The 20459-nt window shown below is 40.1% G+C and overlaps 2 protein-coding genes across 3 annotated transcripts in view; both read right to left on the reverse strand.

Moving 5' to 3' along the window:
- Positions 1-12758, reverse strand: part of mtus1a (microtubule associated tumor suppressor 1a) — a 36530-nt gene extending 23772 nt beyond the window's left edge. Inside the window, exons 1-4 of one of the 2 annotated variants that reach the window (XM_042493154.1) lie at positions 12736-12758; positions 3235-5345; positions 2632-2866; positions 125-334 (exon numbers count right to left, since the gene is read on the reverse strand). In XM_042493154.1, the coding sequence (XP_042349088.1) occupies positions 125-334; positions 2632-2866; positions 3235-5247 (2458 nt within the window). In that variant the 5' untranslated portion in view covers positions 5248-5345; positions 12736-12758. Of the gene's footprint in view, positions 1-124; positions 335-2631; positions 2867-3234; positions 5346-12222; positions 12362-12735 lie in introns of those variants that run through there. The other variant, XM_042493153.1, reaches the window with a different exon arrangement.
- Positions 12759-13179: 421 nt separating this feature from the next.
- sybl1 (synaptobrevin-like 1) lies at positions 13180-20167 on the reverse strand. The gene is made up of 8 exons (XM_042493349.1): positions 20073-20167; positions 19467-19644; positions 18401-18458; positions 17445-17582; positions 17184-17274; positions 15705-15772; positions 15507-15599; positions 13180-14295 (listed from the first exon to the last, which is right to left on the reverse strand). Exons 2-8 carry the CDS (start codon positions 19610-19612, stop codon positions 14230-14232), a joined length of 660 nt encoding a protein of 219 aa, XP_042349283.1. The 5' UTR covers positions 19613-19644; positions 20073-20167; the 3' UTR covers positions 13180-14229.
- Between the last annotated feature and the right edge of the window lie 292 nt (positions 20168-20459).

The raw sequence follows: 20459 nt of genomic DNA on the forward strand, positions 1-20459 counted from the left end.
AATAAACACTGTGGCCTGACCCTGGACAACACCTGCTTAAAAAAGACTTAATACCTTTATGTAATCGCCTGTGGGGACTAAACATCCTATTTCTAAAAACTGTCTAAATCCTCATGAGGCTTACCTGGCGTAGCCCCATCTTCACTTCCAGTAAGGCTCCTTGATTGCCCTAGGGCCTTGCGTGGTGGTCTAGAAGTAGGAGTAGGGGGAGGGCCCATAATTGAGGGGCGAGTGGGAGTATGAGGAGGTCGGGATCCATTTAGTTGAGGCGTAACACTTGCTGTTGAGGCAGTTCCAAGGGATGGCTCTCCTGTTGCCCGCGCCCTCTGGCTGCCTGGGAAGCAACGGAGCAAAAATAAACATTGAGGTCAGCAGCGATATTCACTTTATTAAAAGGACACATTTTTAGCTTGCCAGTGTAGTGGTCATAAATACAAGTGTGGGCTTTAAAAATGTCCACAGAACTCCCCACAGGCCAAGAAGGCCTGATAAACAGGTCAATCTTTCCCTTAAGGAAGATATTATTATAATAAGTCCTTTCAGAGGATATTTTAGAGACATTTGTCTCTATGTAAAACTAGTAAAAAGCACATTTAAAAGGTATATTACGAAGGAATGGTAAGCTGTTTGTAAATAGTATCGCAAGTGAAAGTCAAGCCCAGAGATTTTCAGAGCTTCCTCTTGGATGTGCATTTGGTACATGGTTGCTACCTTCATATAAAGTCACGACCTCACCTGCAGGCTGTTCCAAGGAATGGCCTGAACATAACAAAATAAGAAAATACAGGCAGAGTCTCTACAGATAAATACAACAGAACAGACTGCTCGTGGGCCATGAGTGATGACTAAGAAGGATTACTTTTGTCTGAGTCTATCACTTATATATTTAGGAAAATCCTGCAGAGTATACCTTTAAAAGCTCAGAAAACAATGTCAGTGTTAATACACCCAAAAAAAATAGAAGAATATGACCCCCCCCCACAGCTTACCTACTTTGATCAAATTTAATATAAAAAATGTACAAAACTTACCTGCATGTATCTTTCTCACTACGGCAAACATGTCAAATAAAAACAAACTAAAAAAAATGGTTGCAATTTAGGCAAAATAATGCATCCCTGTGAAGTGTCCCTGTAGCCCTGTAGTTTGAGAAGGTTACTGCTATTTTATTGTGCTCGGGGTGGTTGTTTCAAACATTGTTTTCACACTTTAAAACTGCTGGTGAGTTCCAAACCTCCCTTTCCTTCCCCTGCTTTTTCCCCTCGCACAGATGGCTTCCCATCAGAGGAAGAGTCCCCCCTCCTTCCCCAGGACTCCTCTTACTATGAGGAGCAAAAGGGCAGAGGGAGCTAGCCGTTTGTCCCTAAGACCTGGACAAGAGACCGGACTTGACATCTGTATCCAACACTGTTCCTGTGGAACATGGCTGAGCCCATCAGGAGGAACAACAAAAGGTCTATATGAGGAACTGCTCAATGTCACCCTCTGATGGTGAGACTGCTTTACTGCAACCTAAATATTCTAACTTTACATTGAAGTATCTGGGTGAGCAGATCTTAAAAATAATCAAATAGCATTGTTTATTTATTACTGCTTGTCATTTTCATTATTTCTGAAATGATGCCGGCAAGAAAGTGAATAAGTTAAACATTTCTATTAGTTATCTGAAGAGTATAAAGCACTATCTTGTATCATTACTTTGTAGCTTTGAAGTATCCTACTGCAGCTACAGTACACGTCAACTTCGAGTCAACTTCTCCACTGTGCTTGTTTTACTTACACACAGGGTCACATAGACCTACTGCGCAATTGCCTCTGTTTACACAACAGAGGAAATAGTTAAGAAATCATTAGCTCCCAGCTTAGTCAAAGGCAGGTCATGAGTCTTGTTAGGGTATTGATTTTAACCTACTGTCAATGTTTATTTACTGACATTTATAGGTCAACTTTCCCAGTTGTGAAACAATTGAAGGACAACTTCAAAGGGCAAGTCCATCATTTTTTTAAATTTTTTTTTTTTTTGCTTTTTGGAGATTTTGATATCATTATGCAGCTTTACAGTATTGTATCTTATGTATTTAAATCAAAACATACAAATTTTGAGAATTGTGTGTTATTGATCTAAAAAAAATAGCTATATTCCTCTAACCCCTAACCAACACAGAAATAACGTTATGTGCTGCTGTGGATACCCGTTCATTCAGTTCGTAAAGTCACAAAATAACACAAATAAACTAACTGAGGCAATGGCAGACCAGCAACTCTTGTGTTAAGCAAAGTAAAATTAGTGCTATGGTCAAAGGATTCTGATGGTGTAAAAAGAATGATATAATGGCTTCACTTCCCCATTGAGAAGGACTGTCTGACAACAAGGCAAAGCAATGAATATATTTCACCGACGATGTACCTCATACAACCCCACTTTAAAAACTAAACCTTTCAGCTGTTATTGTCATCAGCACTCACTGCTCTCACCCACATTGCCGAGCGTTTTCATTTGAAAAGCCCTGAATGCAGATGGAACCACCCTTTAAACTTTTCTCAAGACCCTTGCTATCTTTTCACAGGCTCATCTTAACTGGAAGGAAAACACAAAGCATTTACGATAATAATCTAATAATCTAGTCTCACCTGTACTGCTCCTCTGCTTGCACTGTGGTGTCCCTACAGCTTTGGAGGTCCTGCACTCATCCCTCCCCAGGGTGCCCTGCCTCTGCCTGGCTGAGAGAGTAGCTGGTCTGGGACTGTCAGATGGAGGTTGTGAAGTTGCTGGCGCTCTTGTTTGTTTAGGATATGGCCGTCCTCGAAATCTGCTCTTGCTCTCATCCCATGAGGCTCCTGCTGATGGTGATTTGCTGGACTCTGCCTACAAAAAGAGCAATTTCTCAGTCTCTCAGCTCTGTGCAATGGGCTCCAATGGTTCACCGCACGCACGCACGCACACAGAGACACACACACACACACACACACACACACACACACACACACACACACACACACACACACACACACACACACACACACACACACACACACACACACACACACACACACACACAAAATGTTCCCTGCTGGCTTCAACCAAGTCTATGTGTTATTCAACTTACTTATGTGAACTTAAATGAATTTATGTATGAATTTATGTATGGCTTATATGTATGAATATTGACAGTACTTAACGGAAATTAATTGTTGCTAAATTTTTAATTGTTCACATTATAATTACATACTTACCACCAGGCTGAGCCTCTTAACCTCTCTTGTGACTTTTCCAGCAGGTCTGCTCGTGGTCTCAGCCTGTTTAGGCTGCTTATTCTGAGAGGAGCAAGTGAGGTTGCTTGTTCTGGTCTGGCCCAGGTGGCCGTCAGCGTTGGGAATGGTAAAGCTATTCGAGGTCCTTAGAGATGTTCTTTTCTCCCTGGGTGGCATAGATGACAATGATGAACTCTCCCATGAGCAGCGGGGTCGAGTCTTCAGGAAAGGAGGTTTGTCCTGACCTAAAGCTGAGCCTGATCTGACCTCAATTTTGTTTAACACGCCCTTTTTTGGAGTTGGTTTGTGATCTTTTTGGCCACTTCTATCTGGGGATTTTTCTAAGGATGAGAGGCAGAAGGTTTGGTTGCCAGGATGCTGTGCTGCAGCGCATGCTACTTGGCTTGAGGCTGCCTGTGCTGTTTTAGGGCTGGCATTACTGCATTGGACTGTTAGAGCCTGTTGGTTTGCAGCTGGGTGGTGGTTAGGTTGGGATGCTGTACTGTTGACCTGTCCCTCCACAGCAGTATGCCCAGGTGACTGTGCAACTGCTGCACCCAAATCAACACCTCCTGTATTGCCTCTTCTCTGAGCATCACTAATCATTCTCGTGGTGGTAGAGACAACAGCAGTGCTATTCCTTATCTTGGCAGGACTAATCCTGATGGTTGCTCCTCTCTGTGCTTCAGTGCGTTCATCGTTCTCATTAACTTGTGATGGTTTGTGCAGAGGAGCTGGACCTGGCCTTGACATTTGATGCACACTTCTTGTCATGACTTTGCATTTTACGTTGCTGAAATCTGTCTTGGGAAACTTCTTGATTCCAATTTTCCTGACTTTGCCGGCTGAAAGCGGTAGTCCTGCAACCAAACGATTAGGAGTCGCAGAAATTGGCTGCCGTTTAACAAAGTGAAGTCCTGGGCTGGCCGCCTGGCTTCCATTGCAGGGAGAGTCTGAGAAGGAGGGGAGGCTGAGTATCATGTTTCCATTGTTTTGTAGTGGAGTGGAGGTATGAATATCCTTATTGGTGTCTTGGAAAGCTGACATAGTGGACACACAGGTCTTGCCTTGTTCTGGTGTAAATGTTTCAGGGAAATGGGGCTCCACTTCAGCACTAGCAAACACAGTCTCCTTTGCACAGTCTGGAGGAGATGTTTCACAAACAAAGGTCATCAAAAGACCTCCCTCATAGTGACTTGGCAGAGCTACAAGAGAGTTGGATGTGGTCATATCATTTTCCTCAGTGGGGAGCTCTGCCTGAGTGAAAGTCATGCCAAGACATGGATGGCCTGTGTTCTCCTCAATGACTCTTACTGTGGATTTTTCAAGGACATCCGGCAGTGTGGTTGACAGCAGGTTAAATTCAGCAGGCAATGCTGGATGGCCTGCAGCTAGAGATACTGATGACTCCTCCAGAGAGGAGACTAGCAAGAGTGACTCATCCCCCAGGCAAAAACTGTTGCTCCTTAAAACCATTTCTCCAGAGCTCAGGGAGCAGCAGTCATTCTCAGTGGATCCTCTACGGGAGGTCTCACCTGAACTCAGTTGGCTTTCCCTCCCAGCAGATTCTGGAGACGTCACTGCGCTGTTACTTCCATCCTCTGTGTTCTCACTGAAAGTCTGCTGCCTCTCAGATTCTGTATCATTGTTGCTCAGACTCAAGTTTTCATTCCAGAAATCCCCACTGCCACTGAGAGATGTGACAAAAGTGCAGTTCATGTTTTTGTTCACACCACAAAGTCCATTACCCTGAGGTAAGGTGGTGTCGTAGTGGTTATCCACAGAGGAGTCATCGCTGAGACAGACCTGCATGTTAAAGTCTGGGGAGCTACTGGCCTCTCTGTCACTCTGATCTGAAATACTACTGTTGGAGTCAGGTGAAGGCGACAGTGACGAGTTGCTGTAATGACTCTCAGGGGAGATGGCCTTTCTGTGGGGCAGAGGAACTGTGCTCTCAACTTTGTCAGTTGACATGTTGAATGTCGTATTAGACATTTTGGAGTTGAGACAGGACTTCTTCTGTAGCTGTAAATAACCTCACGCTCAGCTGGCAGCACTATAATCCATCAATTTTGTTGATCAGGCATTAGTATCTGTAAAGAGAAGGAAAAGGTAGAATCTTTGTTTTCATGTTACTACATAAGATGTATTAATATTTTAGCAATTACAATATTAACAGGAGCATCACAAACTGAGCTCATAGGTCCAAAAAGGCTTTAGTTTGCCCTGGTAAACCTTTGCAGCCACTGGTCATTGTAACAGTAGCTGAATACTCTAATTATTTATGACTTAGCTCAATGAAAAATGCAAAAGTCATTAGAATCATGCTTGGAGTATACTGCACTGCAAGTCTATCTTAATTATCTCCTAGGTGTGCTAAGTGCAACAATATGTAATTTCATTAAAATTGTTGAATATTAGATTACCTGAATATCTATGCATTTTCTAAAGATATGTTTTACCAGACATACCTGCTGTCCCACCGGCTTTCATTAAAGCTTAGTTGAGAGTCTGGACCGGCCGTTACAAGTCGTGTTGCTACTCTGAAACAAGCCGACATACGGTTGGCATGAGAAATAAACGGCAGTCTTAACTGCTTTGTTGTGTACTGTTGTGTTTTTTTAAGCTGACTGGACTGCTAAGCTTGCCAGACAGCCACTACAACAACAAAAGCACCATTGTGGCATGTACCACCGGAGAGTAAGATATCAAGTCACCAGCAGCCTGAAAATGTTCCAGTAACCAGACTCCAGACATCCTGCTGCATTTAAGAAAATTGAACAATTAAAGGTAAGCAGAATCATAAATAATGTTCATGTTGCTATGACAAAATGTTGACTTTGTCCATCTTTCCCAGGTGTAATCACCTTAAAATAGTGAATGAAACTCAAAGATATCTTAGATTTTGATTGTGGGGAAAAAAAAGTGCATAGTCTGCTGCAGTTCTGTCAGGTTGATGAGACAGAGAGTATACTGCAGCACATAAGATATATACAATCAGCACAGTTTTAAGATGGACAACCAAGATCAGCGGTGTAATTAACTGTTTTTTGGGAGTATTTGTACTTCACTTGAGGTTTTATATTTCTGTCAACTTTTACTTTTACTCCACTACATTGCCAAATAAAATGTATACTTTTACTTCATTACATTTCCCCAAAGCAACTTAGTTACTTACTACAAGATGGGGAAGGTAGGGGGAGGGACAGATGGACAAATGTAGGAATGGGGGTCAATGAAAAACATAATTCTGTTCTTTAAATCCATTAAGTTGTAAAAAAAAAAAAAAAAAAAGGACCTAGCTTTTCTTCAATTGCAACGTATGTGCCATATTTAAGGTGGTGTATGGTACACATAAATACATTTCAGAATTCTCAAAGTTTTGACTGCTAGCTTTTGTATTCACACTATTTACCCGTGCTTTTACTGTCAATACTAAAATACATTTAATATCATACAATTTTTTCTGGTTCTTAGGTACAGTAAATCGCAGATACTTTAAGTCTTTTACTGAATTTATATTCTAATAGGTGACATTAACTTCTTCCAAAATCATTTTTTGGTTAGAATTCTGTACTTTTATTTAAGTATAGCTTTTGGGTACTTTATCCACCACTGCCCAAGATTACGTCACCAATTCAGTATCTGACCAAATGTCCCCCCTTCTGTACCTGAGGTTTGGACAGAAAATGTTTCTGCCGAACATTATGATGTCACTGTGAAGTTAACCTTTGACCTTTTAGATATGAAATGTCATCTCTTTATTATTTCATTCCGTTAAACATTTGTCTGAAAATTTGTCATAATTAGAGTATGAATTTTTGAGTTATGGCCAAAAACATGTTTTGTGAGGTCACAGTGATCTCTAATTCGACCACCAAAATGTAATCAGTTCAACCTTGAGTCCATGTGGACGTTTGTGCCAAATTGAAGATATTCCCTTTAGGCCTTCTTGTGATACTGCGCTGACCAGTATGAGATGGATGCAAGATCACAGTGACCTGGGTCTCTGACCACCAAAATGTCATCACTTTATCCTCGAGTCCAAATGGCCATTTGTGCCAAATTTGAAGTAATTCCCTTCTTAAGATACTGCGTTTGTGAGAGTGACAAGGGTGCATGGTCACAGTGGCCTTGACTTTTGACCACCAAAATCTTGCATTCACAAAAATTGGACGGACAGGCGAGTGTATGTACAGCCCAAAAAACATAATGCTTCCAGCCACATCTACTACCAGTGCAGAGGTATAAAAAACCTTTGCTTTGGAGTTTCTTGTGGTTGCCAGAGCATTCCAATTTAAAAACACAAAACATCAGGCCTACATGTGTAATGAAAGTGATGGTTCAGTTGAGAAAATTCAGCATATTATCCTCATGTTTTCATCCTTGAGAAGCACACGGCTTGCATGTAGCTTGTCTGAGTTTAGTACTACTAAGATAGAAGTTTAATTTTTAGCATTGTAGCATTTCTGCAAGTGTTGACTCAAATGAATACATTTTTCATCAAACAAGGCACATGTTGACTATGATTCCTATAATATAAAGCTTCCAAAGACACAGTTTTTAAATTTTAAATGATAAAAAATGTTCAGCCTTAAAGCACAATCAGTCTGTAAAGACAATCATGTCATGAAGGAATTAAGAGTCCTCATCTGAAATATTTGCGTTTTACTCTAGATTTGGAAGTAATCTTTGGCTTAGACATTTGGCAGACTCATATTTCAGAAAATACAACCAAAAATAATTAGGTGTCAATATTAAAAATCTGCCTTGCTTTTGACACTGCTGCTGATAAGCTATTACAACGAAGCTCTGATTTTATCAACATGTCTAAATCTGGATGAATAATATGTTTGTTAGACAGGCAGAGAAACAACACACCTTACTGTACATAACCACAATCAGTACAATTAGATAAAATATACAGCCTTGGCAAGCTGCTGTGCACATTGAACCTTGGCAAGAACTGCACCTTCAACACCACTGCAGTATCTACCCACACAATAAAACAATGCAGAACAGTGATTTTGCTGGTTAAATCGTGACTATAGGCACAACATTGTTATGTAAAGTAAAACTGCACCTGAGACAAACCATGACCCGATAATGTTTATGGAAAAACAAAGCCATGAAAATAAGCCACAAGACACTGAGCCAACAAATAGAAAGCAACACTGCAGAAAAACAATTTTTAAAAGCATGTCTACAACACTTACCTTTGACTGAAAAATATCAACTCTTGTACGAACTAACTCAGTACCGCCATTCTTCATTCAATGAGTTGAAAAGTAAGTGCCACTGTCAGTTGTGTGTCCTGCTATGCAAAGCGTCAGATCACTCAGTTTTCTGCAGGTTCATCCAGCTTATTTTACTCTCTCAGAGACAATCCCATTACTGCTTTCCTTCTAACATGCTAAATCCAGCCAACTGGGCAGGCAGTGGTGTGCGAGTGTGCCCAGCCAACACACCAACGACCCCCGTCCTACTACTCCTCCCTCCTCGTGTTCAGAGTCAACCGTGCATCAGTAACATCACAGCTTGAATGAGGGTGCTCCCTGTGCAGGCATTACAGAGTTTTTTTCCCTCCCCTCCCTGAGGTAACGTGACTAAGTCCAGCAGGCCTACTGCAGCAGTGGATCAGCAATCTCTCCAACCATCCACTGTGTCAGACACCATCAGTGACTTGGCTGCACACTGCTCCCCACTGCAGGCATGTCAAGGTCCAGCTAGAAACTGCACTCTATGTAAAGCTCCACTCCCAAGTTTACAGAGGGAGCAAGTAAGGAAGACAGCAACACGTCACCTTATCCATGCCGAGCCCAGCTCTGGGGGAGTGGCCATGGCCTGCCAGGCAGCGTTGGCATTCAGTGTTGCTAAGCAGCCAAAGTCCCTCTTTCATGAGGGAATGGATCAGACTGCTTTTTACTAAGGGATACATGAAAACAGGAGCAGAATGACGAGAGGCCTGGGTCTCTCGGAGAATGTTGCGCTTTGGCAGTTTTAAATGGTAGGTCACAACAAGAATTTGCATAGAAACTAATTTACTCCCAGATGCGTTAAAGTGATGGTTATAGCTGACAAGTTCTCCAAAGTCCTGCACCGATAATGTAACTGTCTGATGACACCACTTCATGTCGTACACAAACAACTTGACACTTGATCCCAACACTGCAGCAGTGGTGTGACACCAGTCTTAGAACCCTAAGACCTATGCTATTTCTGCTTAATCTATACAAGGCCCCTGACCCTGGGAACTACAGTCTAATCTTAACTAGAGACAAGATGTAAATCATGGTATAGAGCTGGTTTATTATCGCCTCAGAGTTCTGAGAATTAGGCTTCGGGGATTATAGCTTAAGGCAAGCCACATTTAAGACTTTTTAATGCCACTCTGAATTAAATTTAATACAAATTTTACTATAACCAAAATCAAAAGGGAAAAAAAAACAAGAACAGATATCAATTACTTGGGGTAGGCACAATTTGTTTATTCTAACAAAAAAAAAAACATTGCATTTTCAGCCAATAAAAAGTTAGATGATCTATTTCATCAACATTTTCTAGGCATGACGAAGATAATGGTAAAATAGAATTAGGAAATACCTTTTGTTTATGTGGCTGGCTTTCATGGCAACTTTGTGTTTCGCACTGTTCCTTTTTGGATTCCACTGCCATGATTCCCATCACGCAGTGTTTGAAATTTTTTTTGCGTTAAATACACCAAGCCTCGTATGCATTGCCTGATACCGATTGCAGCCATGCTGCCAAATGTTGGGAAAATAGCGAGTTACTGTTGAATTTATTTCCCCATTTCAGCAACAGTACAGTACAATAAAAGCTAGCCAGCAGACAGTGGATACTTTGCTCTGAGTATCCCAGCCAGAAACAAAATATGAGCTTTGGTGATTTCATCCTGATCTGTATGATGTTAATGCAAGAGGCATTTGGTAAATTATTATAAATTAAAACAAAAAAAGATGTTACCAATTTTTTTTAGATTTAACAATGCAATTCCAAATTTTTAAGGTTTTTTTGAATAATTGATTTATTTTGGAATTATGAATTCAGTGCCCTTTGAGATTTTTAATATGCAGGGACCATGAGTTATATCCTATAATACTTGTTAGTTAGTGGGTCTAGTTGGGTAATCTAAGCATTTTCAAACTGGTGTTCAGCTGTCTTGGTTAACAAGAATGCAGAATTAATTAATTAATTATTAATTTATTCCGCTGCCAAACCACCAGACTATGGAGCAGCTTCTATCCCCTGGCTGTGAGACGCCTCAACTCCTCCTTCAACACCAAACAGATGTAGCAGGATTTAGGGTCAACCTTAATTTCACTTCTCTTTAAACCACATTTAAGAAAAATGACAAATAAATCTACCTTGGACCTTGTATTTTTAGCAGAGTCTCCAGTCCGAGATTCAGGCCTGAAACCTCAGTGATGTACGCTGCCTCCTAAACAGTATACACTCTGAAAGCATGTACAACACATTCAAAAGCAAAAGGATGGCAGGTCAAGAGCTCTCTGATACCCAACACTCACAGTAAACTGGCAAGTACTATGCCATCTGCTGGACCCAGTACATTCTGCATTGTCAAACAATAAAATGTGGTTAGAATGTGATTGCTGCAGTTTCATTAACAAAATTACCGTTTCATATATGGCCTCACCAAGAACGTCTGTTACTCAAAGAGAAAACCAATGCAGACTACTGCCTTCAAATTGAATTATAATTTTAAAAGTGTCAGACAAACAGAACAATGCTCCTCTATTTCTGAAGCCCTTCAGGCACTGTGCAGAAAGGCCAGAATGGCCTTTCCTCGACTCTATATGGGTGACTGGACACATCAGTATCATACAGTGAGCAGTTATGAGTAGCTGGGACAGCCATCAAAAGCCCTGGCACAGAGCTGCACTGCACTGGAGCAGGGCACCAGGTCAAGCTGGGGGATTCCAGCCAGCATACCACAGGGACAACGCTGTCCTCTGTAAAGCACAGGGGACAAAACCACACCAATGAGCCTGCTTAAAAGAATAGCACAGTGCTGTCTTTCAATCACCAGAATATCAGTCAGTCTGCTCAGGCAAGAAGAAATACAAAAGGCTTTCAATGCAAAGCTGTGGGGCCTATGCCATCTAGTGAAAAACAGAGGCATGTCAGATGTGTCAGCAGCTGTGCAAATGCATCCTGGTCAGCTACCCATTCAGTCAGCCAAAACTGTGATACTTACACTATGTTTATGGTAACATTTGAGAGTATTTTTAGAGTTGTACTATGTGTATCAGATCAAAATCATAATCAGAAAGACTTTGTTGATCCCTGGGGGAAAACTGTGATTTGTTACAGTCGCTCTGATGTAAAGCATACAGAATTATAAGAAAGTAGAAATGAGAAGTATGAAATCTGTATGTAAAAAATAAAAATAAAATATGTATAATGTGCTAAGTATGTAAAGTTTAATATATATATATTTAGAGAGAGAGAGAGAGATGTGCATTATGATATATTACAATGTATAAAAATTGTATGTAAAGTTTCAGAAATATAAAAATTATTATGCTTATGTATTATGCTACAATGTTCAACTCAATATATATGTCAATAGAAATGATATGTACAACATGTGCATTATATTTTAAATATACATTCAAGAGGTGTTGATGAGAATAAGTTAGTATACTGAAGAATATTGCACAGCTGAGTAATTGCACAGTACTGCAGCAATTGAATAATGGAACCAATTGTGGGAATAATTTACCTGCCTGTACCATCTATAAACTGTCCTTGCTAAACATTTCTTTTCATCTTGCAAGGCTGTGCATCAACATCACATGCTATGCATGTGACTGCACACAGTATAATCAATGTGCAAGCAGAAAAATAGTGAGTCCACAAACATCTTGTCAAAGGTGTGTTTTTCGCGAAAATAACTTGTGTGAATCTTGCTGAGTGTGTTTGTAGTACCTTATCCCCCCCGGCTCCTCGAGTAACACTTGATGAGGCCATTGGTAGCAACATTTTGTACCTGACAGATAATCCCTGTGTGAGGCCTCCTCCAGCAAGTTAGGTCTATTATTAGATCAGGAGTAAACACGGTATGCATCTACAAATAGCAAGGAAAATACTCAAGTCCATAAATGGCTTTAAACACAGCAGACTACACAACAGCTTTGAGTCGCTTTAGAAGATTACGAAATAAACTAAGAAACGTTCAAATGTGTCGTGGGTTAGGCTAACGATAGCAGTCTTGAATATAGTTAGGAATACAGCGGACTACCACTAGCTCAGTTTCAACCATGACTGTCGAAAAACAAAAATAGCGCACAGCGTTTGATAAAAAAGAGGCTAGCTTTGTGTTAGCTAGCTAACGGTGCTAACATTAATTTCCGTTGACTTTTTGATACCTGAAGTGTCGAAATTACAAAACTATCGTTAAAGTAATGTGGTAGAAAACATATAGACTGCTTTATTACTTACCCAACAACTACGACATACAAGTAAGTTATCATTTAAGTTAATGAAAAGTCCATTGTTAAACGTAAAAAGTCCACAAATCACTTGTTTTATCTCTTGTGATGTTACCTGTCACAGACGCGCGCAGCACCGACGGGGGCGCGCCGCGCACGACCACCTAATTATCTTCACCTGGCCGTTTCAGAGCATCCTGACCAATCAAATGTCACTCTGTCATTCAAAAAAACTACAGACCGTCACACCAGAGTTCAGCTCATATTGTCCTGCAGAAGTGATGAACTACTGTTAGTAGCTTGACCTTTGACACAGTGAGATGAGTTGGCCCTTACAACTAACATTTAGTCACTAATAGCTGTAATCAATCAATGAATGGACCTCTGACTTTATCAATTAAGCTCTTATCAATCTCATGAGGTCACTGTTTAAAATGAGAGGCACATATCTCTGTTGTTTTCCATCTGAAGAGATCAATCACTTGATAACATCAGGTTTTATTATTTCAAATCTGGATGTACAATAATGAAATAAGTACATGATTATAAACCATATATGATGCCAGGAAGCAAATCTATGTACAATGTAAAAAGTGCATTGTGTTAACAGAAAGAACATAAGGGCACACTGAACATCCCAGCAGAGGTGAGAGGAAATCTCCTACCAAGGTGGAAAAAAAAGAAGGAAAATCAGGCTTGATTTAAAAGAAACGATTACATCTTTAGAGTCAGTGATATCAATCCAATTTACAATATTTATTTATATGATCATATCTGATATTTTACAACATCCATTTTGAATATACTACTGTGCTTGGTGGTAAAACATGAAGGAAATCTGTGTTTCAGAGCAAAAACAGGCTACCTCATTATTGAGAAACCACTACCATGGTATATTCGACACTTGAGACATATTGTTTACTGCATCAATTTTGTCAAAAAAGTTAGTTTACATTAATATAACACAGGGCCAGACACTATTGTTGGATTCCTTCTTGGTGGATCTGCAACATGCTACCTATACAGGTCACATATATCTCTGTGGACAATGAAGGAAAAGCAGGACAAGCAACGTTTGCTATCTTTGCGGTTTGCTATGGTATCAGTCTGAATGGATTAAATACACAATTAGGTGCAGGACAGTATCACAAAATGATACATCAGGCCACTGAGTGCATGAGACAGGATGAACGTAATAAGACAACATTATTGTTCCACATCAGTTTTAGGCCACATGGCTGCTGTCCATTAGTGTGGGTATGAGGTGGGACTCCCTGTCCAGAAGGCAAGTCAATGTGCACACTATCAAAGAGGGGGCGAAGAAGGAGGCAGGAGGAGGAGCAGCAGCAGCAGCATGTATCTTCTGGGGATGTTGAAGCTGGAGGAGCAAAGGGAGGAAAGTTGTGATTCCTTTTGTGTCCGCTGGCAGGCAGAGTTGAACAAATGCTTCTCCTCCTCTTCCTTTTTTTCCTTTATCTCCTTCTCTTTTATCTCCGCTCTCCTTTCATTTGACACAGTTATGCCAGGTGAGGCCTCCACAGGCAGCAGAAACGATAATGTAAAGGACCACCTAAAGAGGAGCACAGAAACAAAAGTTCACTTCTTGAGCCGCTGTTTGATTTATCACACAGCGAGTCGTACAGTAGCAAGACATAAGAGGAATTCCTTCAGTTAGCGTCAGACAATACTGAAGAGCCCTCTTTGGAAAGATCATTACAGCAATGTGTTTTCAGTAAGTTAATTATGTGAAGAATATTATAGCAGTTTTACAAGGCAGCCGAGCCTCATCATAGCTAAAATTCAAAGCTGTCGTGGCTGAGTAATCTGGGTAATTTTTTTTATGATAATGAAAAAAGTTGTGCTTTATTTGGACCCCCATTAGGTGAAACTGCTGAAGCTGCGACTCTTCCTGGGGTCCACACACAACAAATAAAACATAAAACAAGATGTGCACACATAGAAAAGGTCTCATTAAGAAAGACAATACAGAACTTACTTCAAGGGTAACTTCTGTATTTCTTCAGCCTGGACACTATTTCCCTATGTTTTTGTGTCTAAGAGACTCAGCTGATCCAGCAGAGAACGCTGCAGTTAGCAGCTGCAAAACAGACTACAATATAACGTTAAACTGCAATCGTGTACCGTCAATTGACATCCACTAAAAGTGCTTGTTTTTGCCAATGACAGACTCAATTTGACCCTTTGCTGCATTCCATTCCCACACTCTTTCCCTCACCTCTCCTGTCTACATAGCTGTCCTATTAATAAAAGCAAAAATTTCAGGTTAAAATAAATCCTTAATTAACACAGTCATTTGTGAAAATATGTTATGTTAAATGTGGTCTGATTAGGATGGTGGCGAGACTGTTTCCGGTTAAACAAAAAGGATCTTACTCTTTAACAAAACTGCCTTTTTTTCTGGTGGGATCCTTTCCATTATGTTACCAGACTAATTATTTGAGCACATCAGTGGCAATAACAAGCACTTTTAGTGACATAAATTAACAGTGCACAAATGTGGCCATGTTTGTGGTTACGTTGCAGACTTTTTGGTTGCAGTCGGCTACAGTGGTCTCGCTCAGCACTGGACCACTTTAAAAAATGTTTTTTCTCCATTATGCCTTTAAAAACAAAAACACACGAAAAGAGGGTCCAGACTGAAAAATACCTTAGTTAACCTTTATCAGTATCAATAGTAATCCACAAAATATGCTAAAGAACCATGAAACTGTCCCACTAATAACCAACATCTCATCCATTACCATTTCTGTCTGTACTCACCAGGCACACCAGCACAATGACAATAGTCAGCTTGAGGTTTTTCATACACATGGCTCGTGCCAGGTTACGACTTGTGGTCTTAAATGTGACCGACTAAATGAAGTGGGAAGAGAAAGTGACATCAGTGATTTCAACAATCAGTGGATAAGTAGCTTTCTAGATTATTGTCAAAATATAAACATTGGTCTTCAAACTCACTGAATCAACCAGATTGTCTGTCTTGTCAATCAGCAACTCCAGTTTCTCTCCTCTCTGAGCTACCAAGTCTGCAAAAATACACAGAGAGATCCAAGGGAGTTAACCTGGGAGACACAGAAGGCCCAGTGTGGTGAGGTTGATATTAAATGGCTGGTAAAATCTGACTGACATTTGAGACTGTGGTCTCCCACTTTTCATCAGAATTTTAAGTATTTAAATTAGTGTAATTTTTCAGCCAGAGCATTTGCTTTTGGCAAAAAGGCCAACAAATACCAGAGCTTCACTGGCATAGCATAATGTAGAGGTCACTGACGCGACCTCTACACACTGCATTCATTTCAAAGTGAAGAAAAACACTTACATAAGCTTGTTTTTAATCCAATATAAAGAACTATTTCACCACTGGAAAGTCTTTTTTAGTAAGAATAGGCTACTTATGCTGTAAAAAAGATGCAAATACTTTTGCAATTGGTACTACATGACCAGAAAAACAGAGAAAAAGGACTGTGGTATTCACTTTTGCTTCAAGAGGCAGAAAACCTACAACTACCAGAATGCACTGCACACCAGACCAACAGATGTTCTCCCTTGTAGGTGACATAATGGGAACACCTCTGCGTGTCACAATGGCGGCTGGCTGGTAACACTCATATTACAGTTAAACTGTACGCTTAAATATTTTTCTCAAAGCGCAAAATACGTCTTCAACACAGTCAGAGAGTCTTGGTTAATGTTTGATCAGCGCTGCGTGGTTTTATGGTTTGAGCTCAGTTTTTCAGCCTCTGTTTTCACTGTGCAGGAAGCACTTTGGCGCCCGCTTCCTGTTCACAAACTAAACGGGGCGCTAAATTATTTATTTGAATTTCTTTTAGGCAAAAAATAGGTGGTGCAGTAACATTATCTTTAACTCTTTATATTTGATCAACACTTCCTAGTTTTACTGTTTGATCACAGTTTGGTCTGAGTTTGAGAGAGAGAGGGAGAGAGAGAGACATGACGTTTATACTATATTTCTCCTGCACATCTCACTTTTTGTTTTAATTTTTTTAATGTCTATATACTGTAGAAATACCACACACACACACAAATCCAATGGATTGCTGTTGATTGAAATATCATTATTATTTTTTTTCTTGTATTTATTTATATAATCATTTAATTGTATATGAGGCTTTGGCAATATTGTTTTACAAACATTCCTGCCAATAAAACAAACTGAATTGAATTAGATTGAGAGAAAGGGGGGGGGGGTGCACTTCTATGCTCTTTGTATGCTCAGCCTGTAGTTGGAGCAACAGCCCAAGAGCCAGCAAAACACTCTCTGCTCACAGCTCTCTGCATTGGTTTGATAAAGGGGAGGGCACCACAGTTCATTTATACATACTAACTACATTATTTCAATAAAAAAAACTGACAGAAAATCTGTAAAGTATCCCTTTAAGCATCAATGTGCCATGGGGAAACTAATGAGAACCTCACCTATGTTGCGGACCATAATGCCCTTCAGGTCATCCACTTGCATCTGAGTCTCAGTGACACGATCTGATCCTCGCAGGTCTGAGTGGTGTTTCTACAAAGAGAAAGGTAGGAGAAGAGAAGGAAATGAAAGGAGATCAGATGTGTGATTGCTAAATCTGATATGTGTGTTATGTTTTTTTATAGACTACATTACTACAGAGCAGTCACAGGGTGCTCACAAGACAGTGTTGCTCAATATGCTCAGGCTCTTCTCACACTCACCATCTGAGCTGCCAGTGTTGAGGAGAACTCGCTGTTCATGGCATAAGGCAGGGCTGTTTGCGCTCTGGACCCGTACGTTGTCTGAAAGCGCTTCTTGACTTCGCTGAGGAAGCTGAATGCACGTGACCTCTCAAAGTCCTTAAGTGCAATAAACAGGTAAAAAAAAAAGGGTTATTATTTTAAGGACATTTCTATTACGAGGTCCAATGAAAAGGGATTTTCTATATTGTCACCATGTGTCTCAAAGTGTATTATTCTGCTTCTTGCTCAATATATTGCTCTACAAGCTAGGAGTCAGCCAATAATGTTTTTTCGGGGCCAATACTGATACCAATTACTGGTAGTTAATGAGAACAATAACCTATATCTGGAACCGATATGCATTGACAATAAAAATGAAAATCTTTCTGTCAATATTTAGAGTTTGGAATATAACAAACTCCAGCACAAAACTTTCATTTAAATGCCTTTAGCAAATATTTCATCACAACTGAACATTTAACATCATATACGGCAACTTCCCAGCAACTTTTTTTTTTAATAAAGTCAAGTGAAGTTTAAAAAAAAATGAATAAATAGAAATAGCTCCCTGAGGTTTTAAAAAGTAAATGTTCCCCTCATGCTGGCACTTTCTTTGCACTTTTTAATTCATTTATTTTATCTTTAATTTTTATCTTTATTTTATGCGTTAATTAAAATACAATCCCGATAAAGATAATCGGCAAAATGCTAAATATCAGCCCCAATAGCTGGCCAGGATGATTATCTGTCGACCCCTACCGCAAACATGGGTTGGAGTTTGGTGCAATAGCTTGATTTCTGTTTATCAAAGTGGTTGGGTTACTTAACTCTACTTCTGAACTCCTTTGTATATTCAATTATATACATAAACACACTATTCCCACTCACCCCTTCACTAAAAATGATACAAACATCTGAGCCAAGTCTATACTTACATCATCAGTGATACACAGGTATATGATTCTGTCATGGCAGATGTAATGGAAAAGATAGCTGAAAAAGAAAAAAAAAGAACAATGTGTCAACACTTTACATATACAGTTTAAAGTACGCACTTTAACACAGTACCCTCCATGCAGCATCAAACGTCTCAGAAAACATTAACTACAAATAAAGAGTTGAAAACAAGCTGTAACTCTAAAGGACACCTTCTTTTATGTATTTTTGTAGCATGTGATACCACTTTATTGTTTCAGGTTGTGCTTCCTTGTCCTCTGTAACATCTGAGCTATGAGTGATCTGGAGCTCATCGCTGTTATTTTTTCTAGGTTTCAAAAATAAGTTAGTGAACTCAGTTGTATTTCTGCTTGAAAATCTTGATTACTTGTCAACAAAAACCGTTCTTCATGACATCACAAATGTGTCTACGTGCATGAAAAAGACTCTCCGTGATGGAAGCCAAATGATGTCGGAGGAATTCATCATATCAGCTTATACTGGCAGCAATAAACTGCAATACCAAATTAACCGGAAAAAGTTATGATTTGCAGGTATATATGATCTACGTGGCTGATCGACATTTACAAAAGCGCATGGCTTAAATTAATGTCACACTATTTTGTAGAAGACAAAAAAAAATCTGATCAAACTGCATGATAACAGGTATTTTAGCATGGCCAAACATATACACAATGGCTTGCCTTAACCTGTAGACAGGTGTAGCCTGTTTTTGTGTACATAGTCTTATTTGACAATTGTTGACAACCAAAGTTTGCCCTAGGAATTTACTGGGAACTCATGGGGGTAGATACGCCTTCATGGTTGGTCCATCAGGTAAGAGGCAGCACTCTTTAGGTAAGTTTGCCACTGTTTTTCTCCAAGGTGCACTAATATGCTCTATACTTAGTTTGGCCGTCTAGCTTGGCCCAACTGAGACATTTAATAAAGATCGTGTATTTTCTTTCATTTGCAGATTTAGAAAAGATGATCCTTACTTGATTACACAGAAGTGTGTGACTGCCGTGTGACAGATGTGTAAGGCAGTGTGTGTGAAAGTCCTACCTGCCGTGGCTGTAGGTCAATTTGTTATTCTCTGATGGGATTTTGGCTAAAATCTGTTCAGTCACTTCCAGGAAGTTGCCGCCACACCATGCATGCTTTGCCAGGATGGTGGTACCACGAGCCACCACAGCAAACAGGATTGCCATGGCAACAGCCGGAGTCTCAGCTCTGTAACTCGCTGACAACACAGTAAAAAAAACACAACGGTGAGATGTTACAGGAAGAGCTGGAAACTAACAGGACCGGCTGGGGAAAGAGGAGGTTGCCTAACAGAGGATGATTCCGGTGAAACATTTCAGAGAGATGTTACAGATAATACAGACACAAAGAAAAGGAAATTATGCATGTGAATATGTATAACTCAATTACCGTTAATAGCCTCAAAGCTAACTTCTAGCTACACGATCCAGTTATCACGAGAAATGAAAACGAAAGTCAGATTAACTGTGGCAGGAAAACAACAAGCTAGTTAGCTAATAATGCTGTTGACCAATGTACATGACGGCGTTTGGTAGGTAACAGTTTCGACTCATCGCAATACCAATTATCGTCTATAGCAACGGAGCAAACGCAGTTAGTCGTGGCATATAATAATAGATACAGTACCTCGATGTGTCAGTGCTGTTCAAAGCAGCTCATTTAGCGCAAATCCCAACATCTAAAGAGATTCCACCTGCTAGCAAGCTAGCTAATCCTTTTCGAGTGACTTCTGCTTTGCAAATAGCCAAGACCTCCAGACCGGAAATGAATTCACTCTTGTACTGGGAAATGTAGTTCTTACTACATGCATTGGGCCCACTACTCAATTATATTGTTAATTTTTTAGAACTACATTTTTAACTTCCTGTCATACAGTGAATCGTCAGATGTTTTCATTCTCACGTCACGTTATGGCGACAAATTGGGGTGAAGTGGGTGGGGGATTTGATATGGGTATTAGATCCCCACCCGAGGTCTTACAGACAAATTAATGGTTGCTGCCATGACTTTTTC

Source organism: Plectropomus leopardus, chromosome 9 (genome assembly GCF_008729295.1).
Source record: "Plectropomus leopardus isolate mb chromosome 9, YSFRI_Pleo_2.0, whole genome shotgun sequence".
NCBI lineage: Eukaryota > Metazoa > Chordata > Actinopteri > Perciformes > Serranidae > Plectropomus > Plectropomus leopardus.

Excerpts from the sequence above, each read along its gene's own strand:
- sybl1 (XM_042493349.1), bottom strand. The coding sequence starts at position 19,612 with ATGGCAATCCTGTTTGCTGTGGTGGCTCGTGGTACCACCATCCTGGCA. Across the intron at positions 18,459-19,466 it reads TTGACCTACAGCCACGGCAG|CTATCTTTTCCATTACATCT; the intron begins GTAGGACTTTCA and ends TTTCTTTTTCAG. Across the intron at positions 17,275-17,444 it reads CAACACTGGCAGCTCAGATG|AAACACCACTCAGACCTGCG; the intron begins GTGAGTGTGAGA and ends TTCTCTTTGTAG.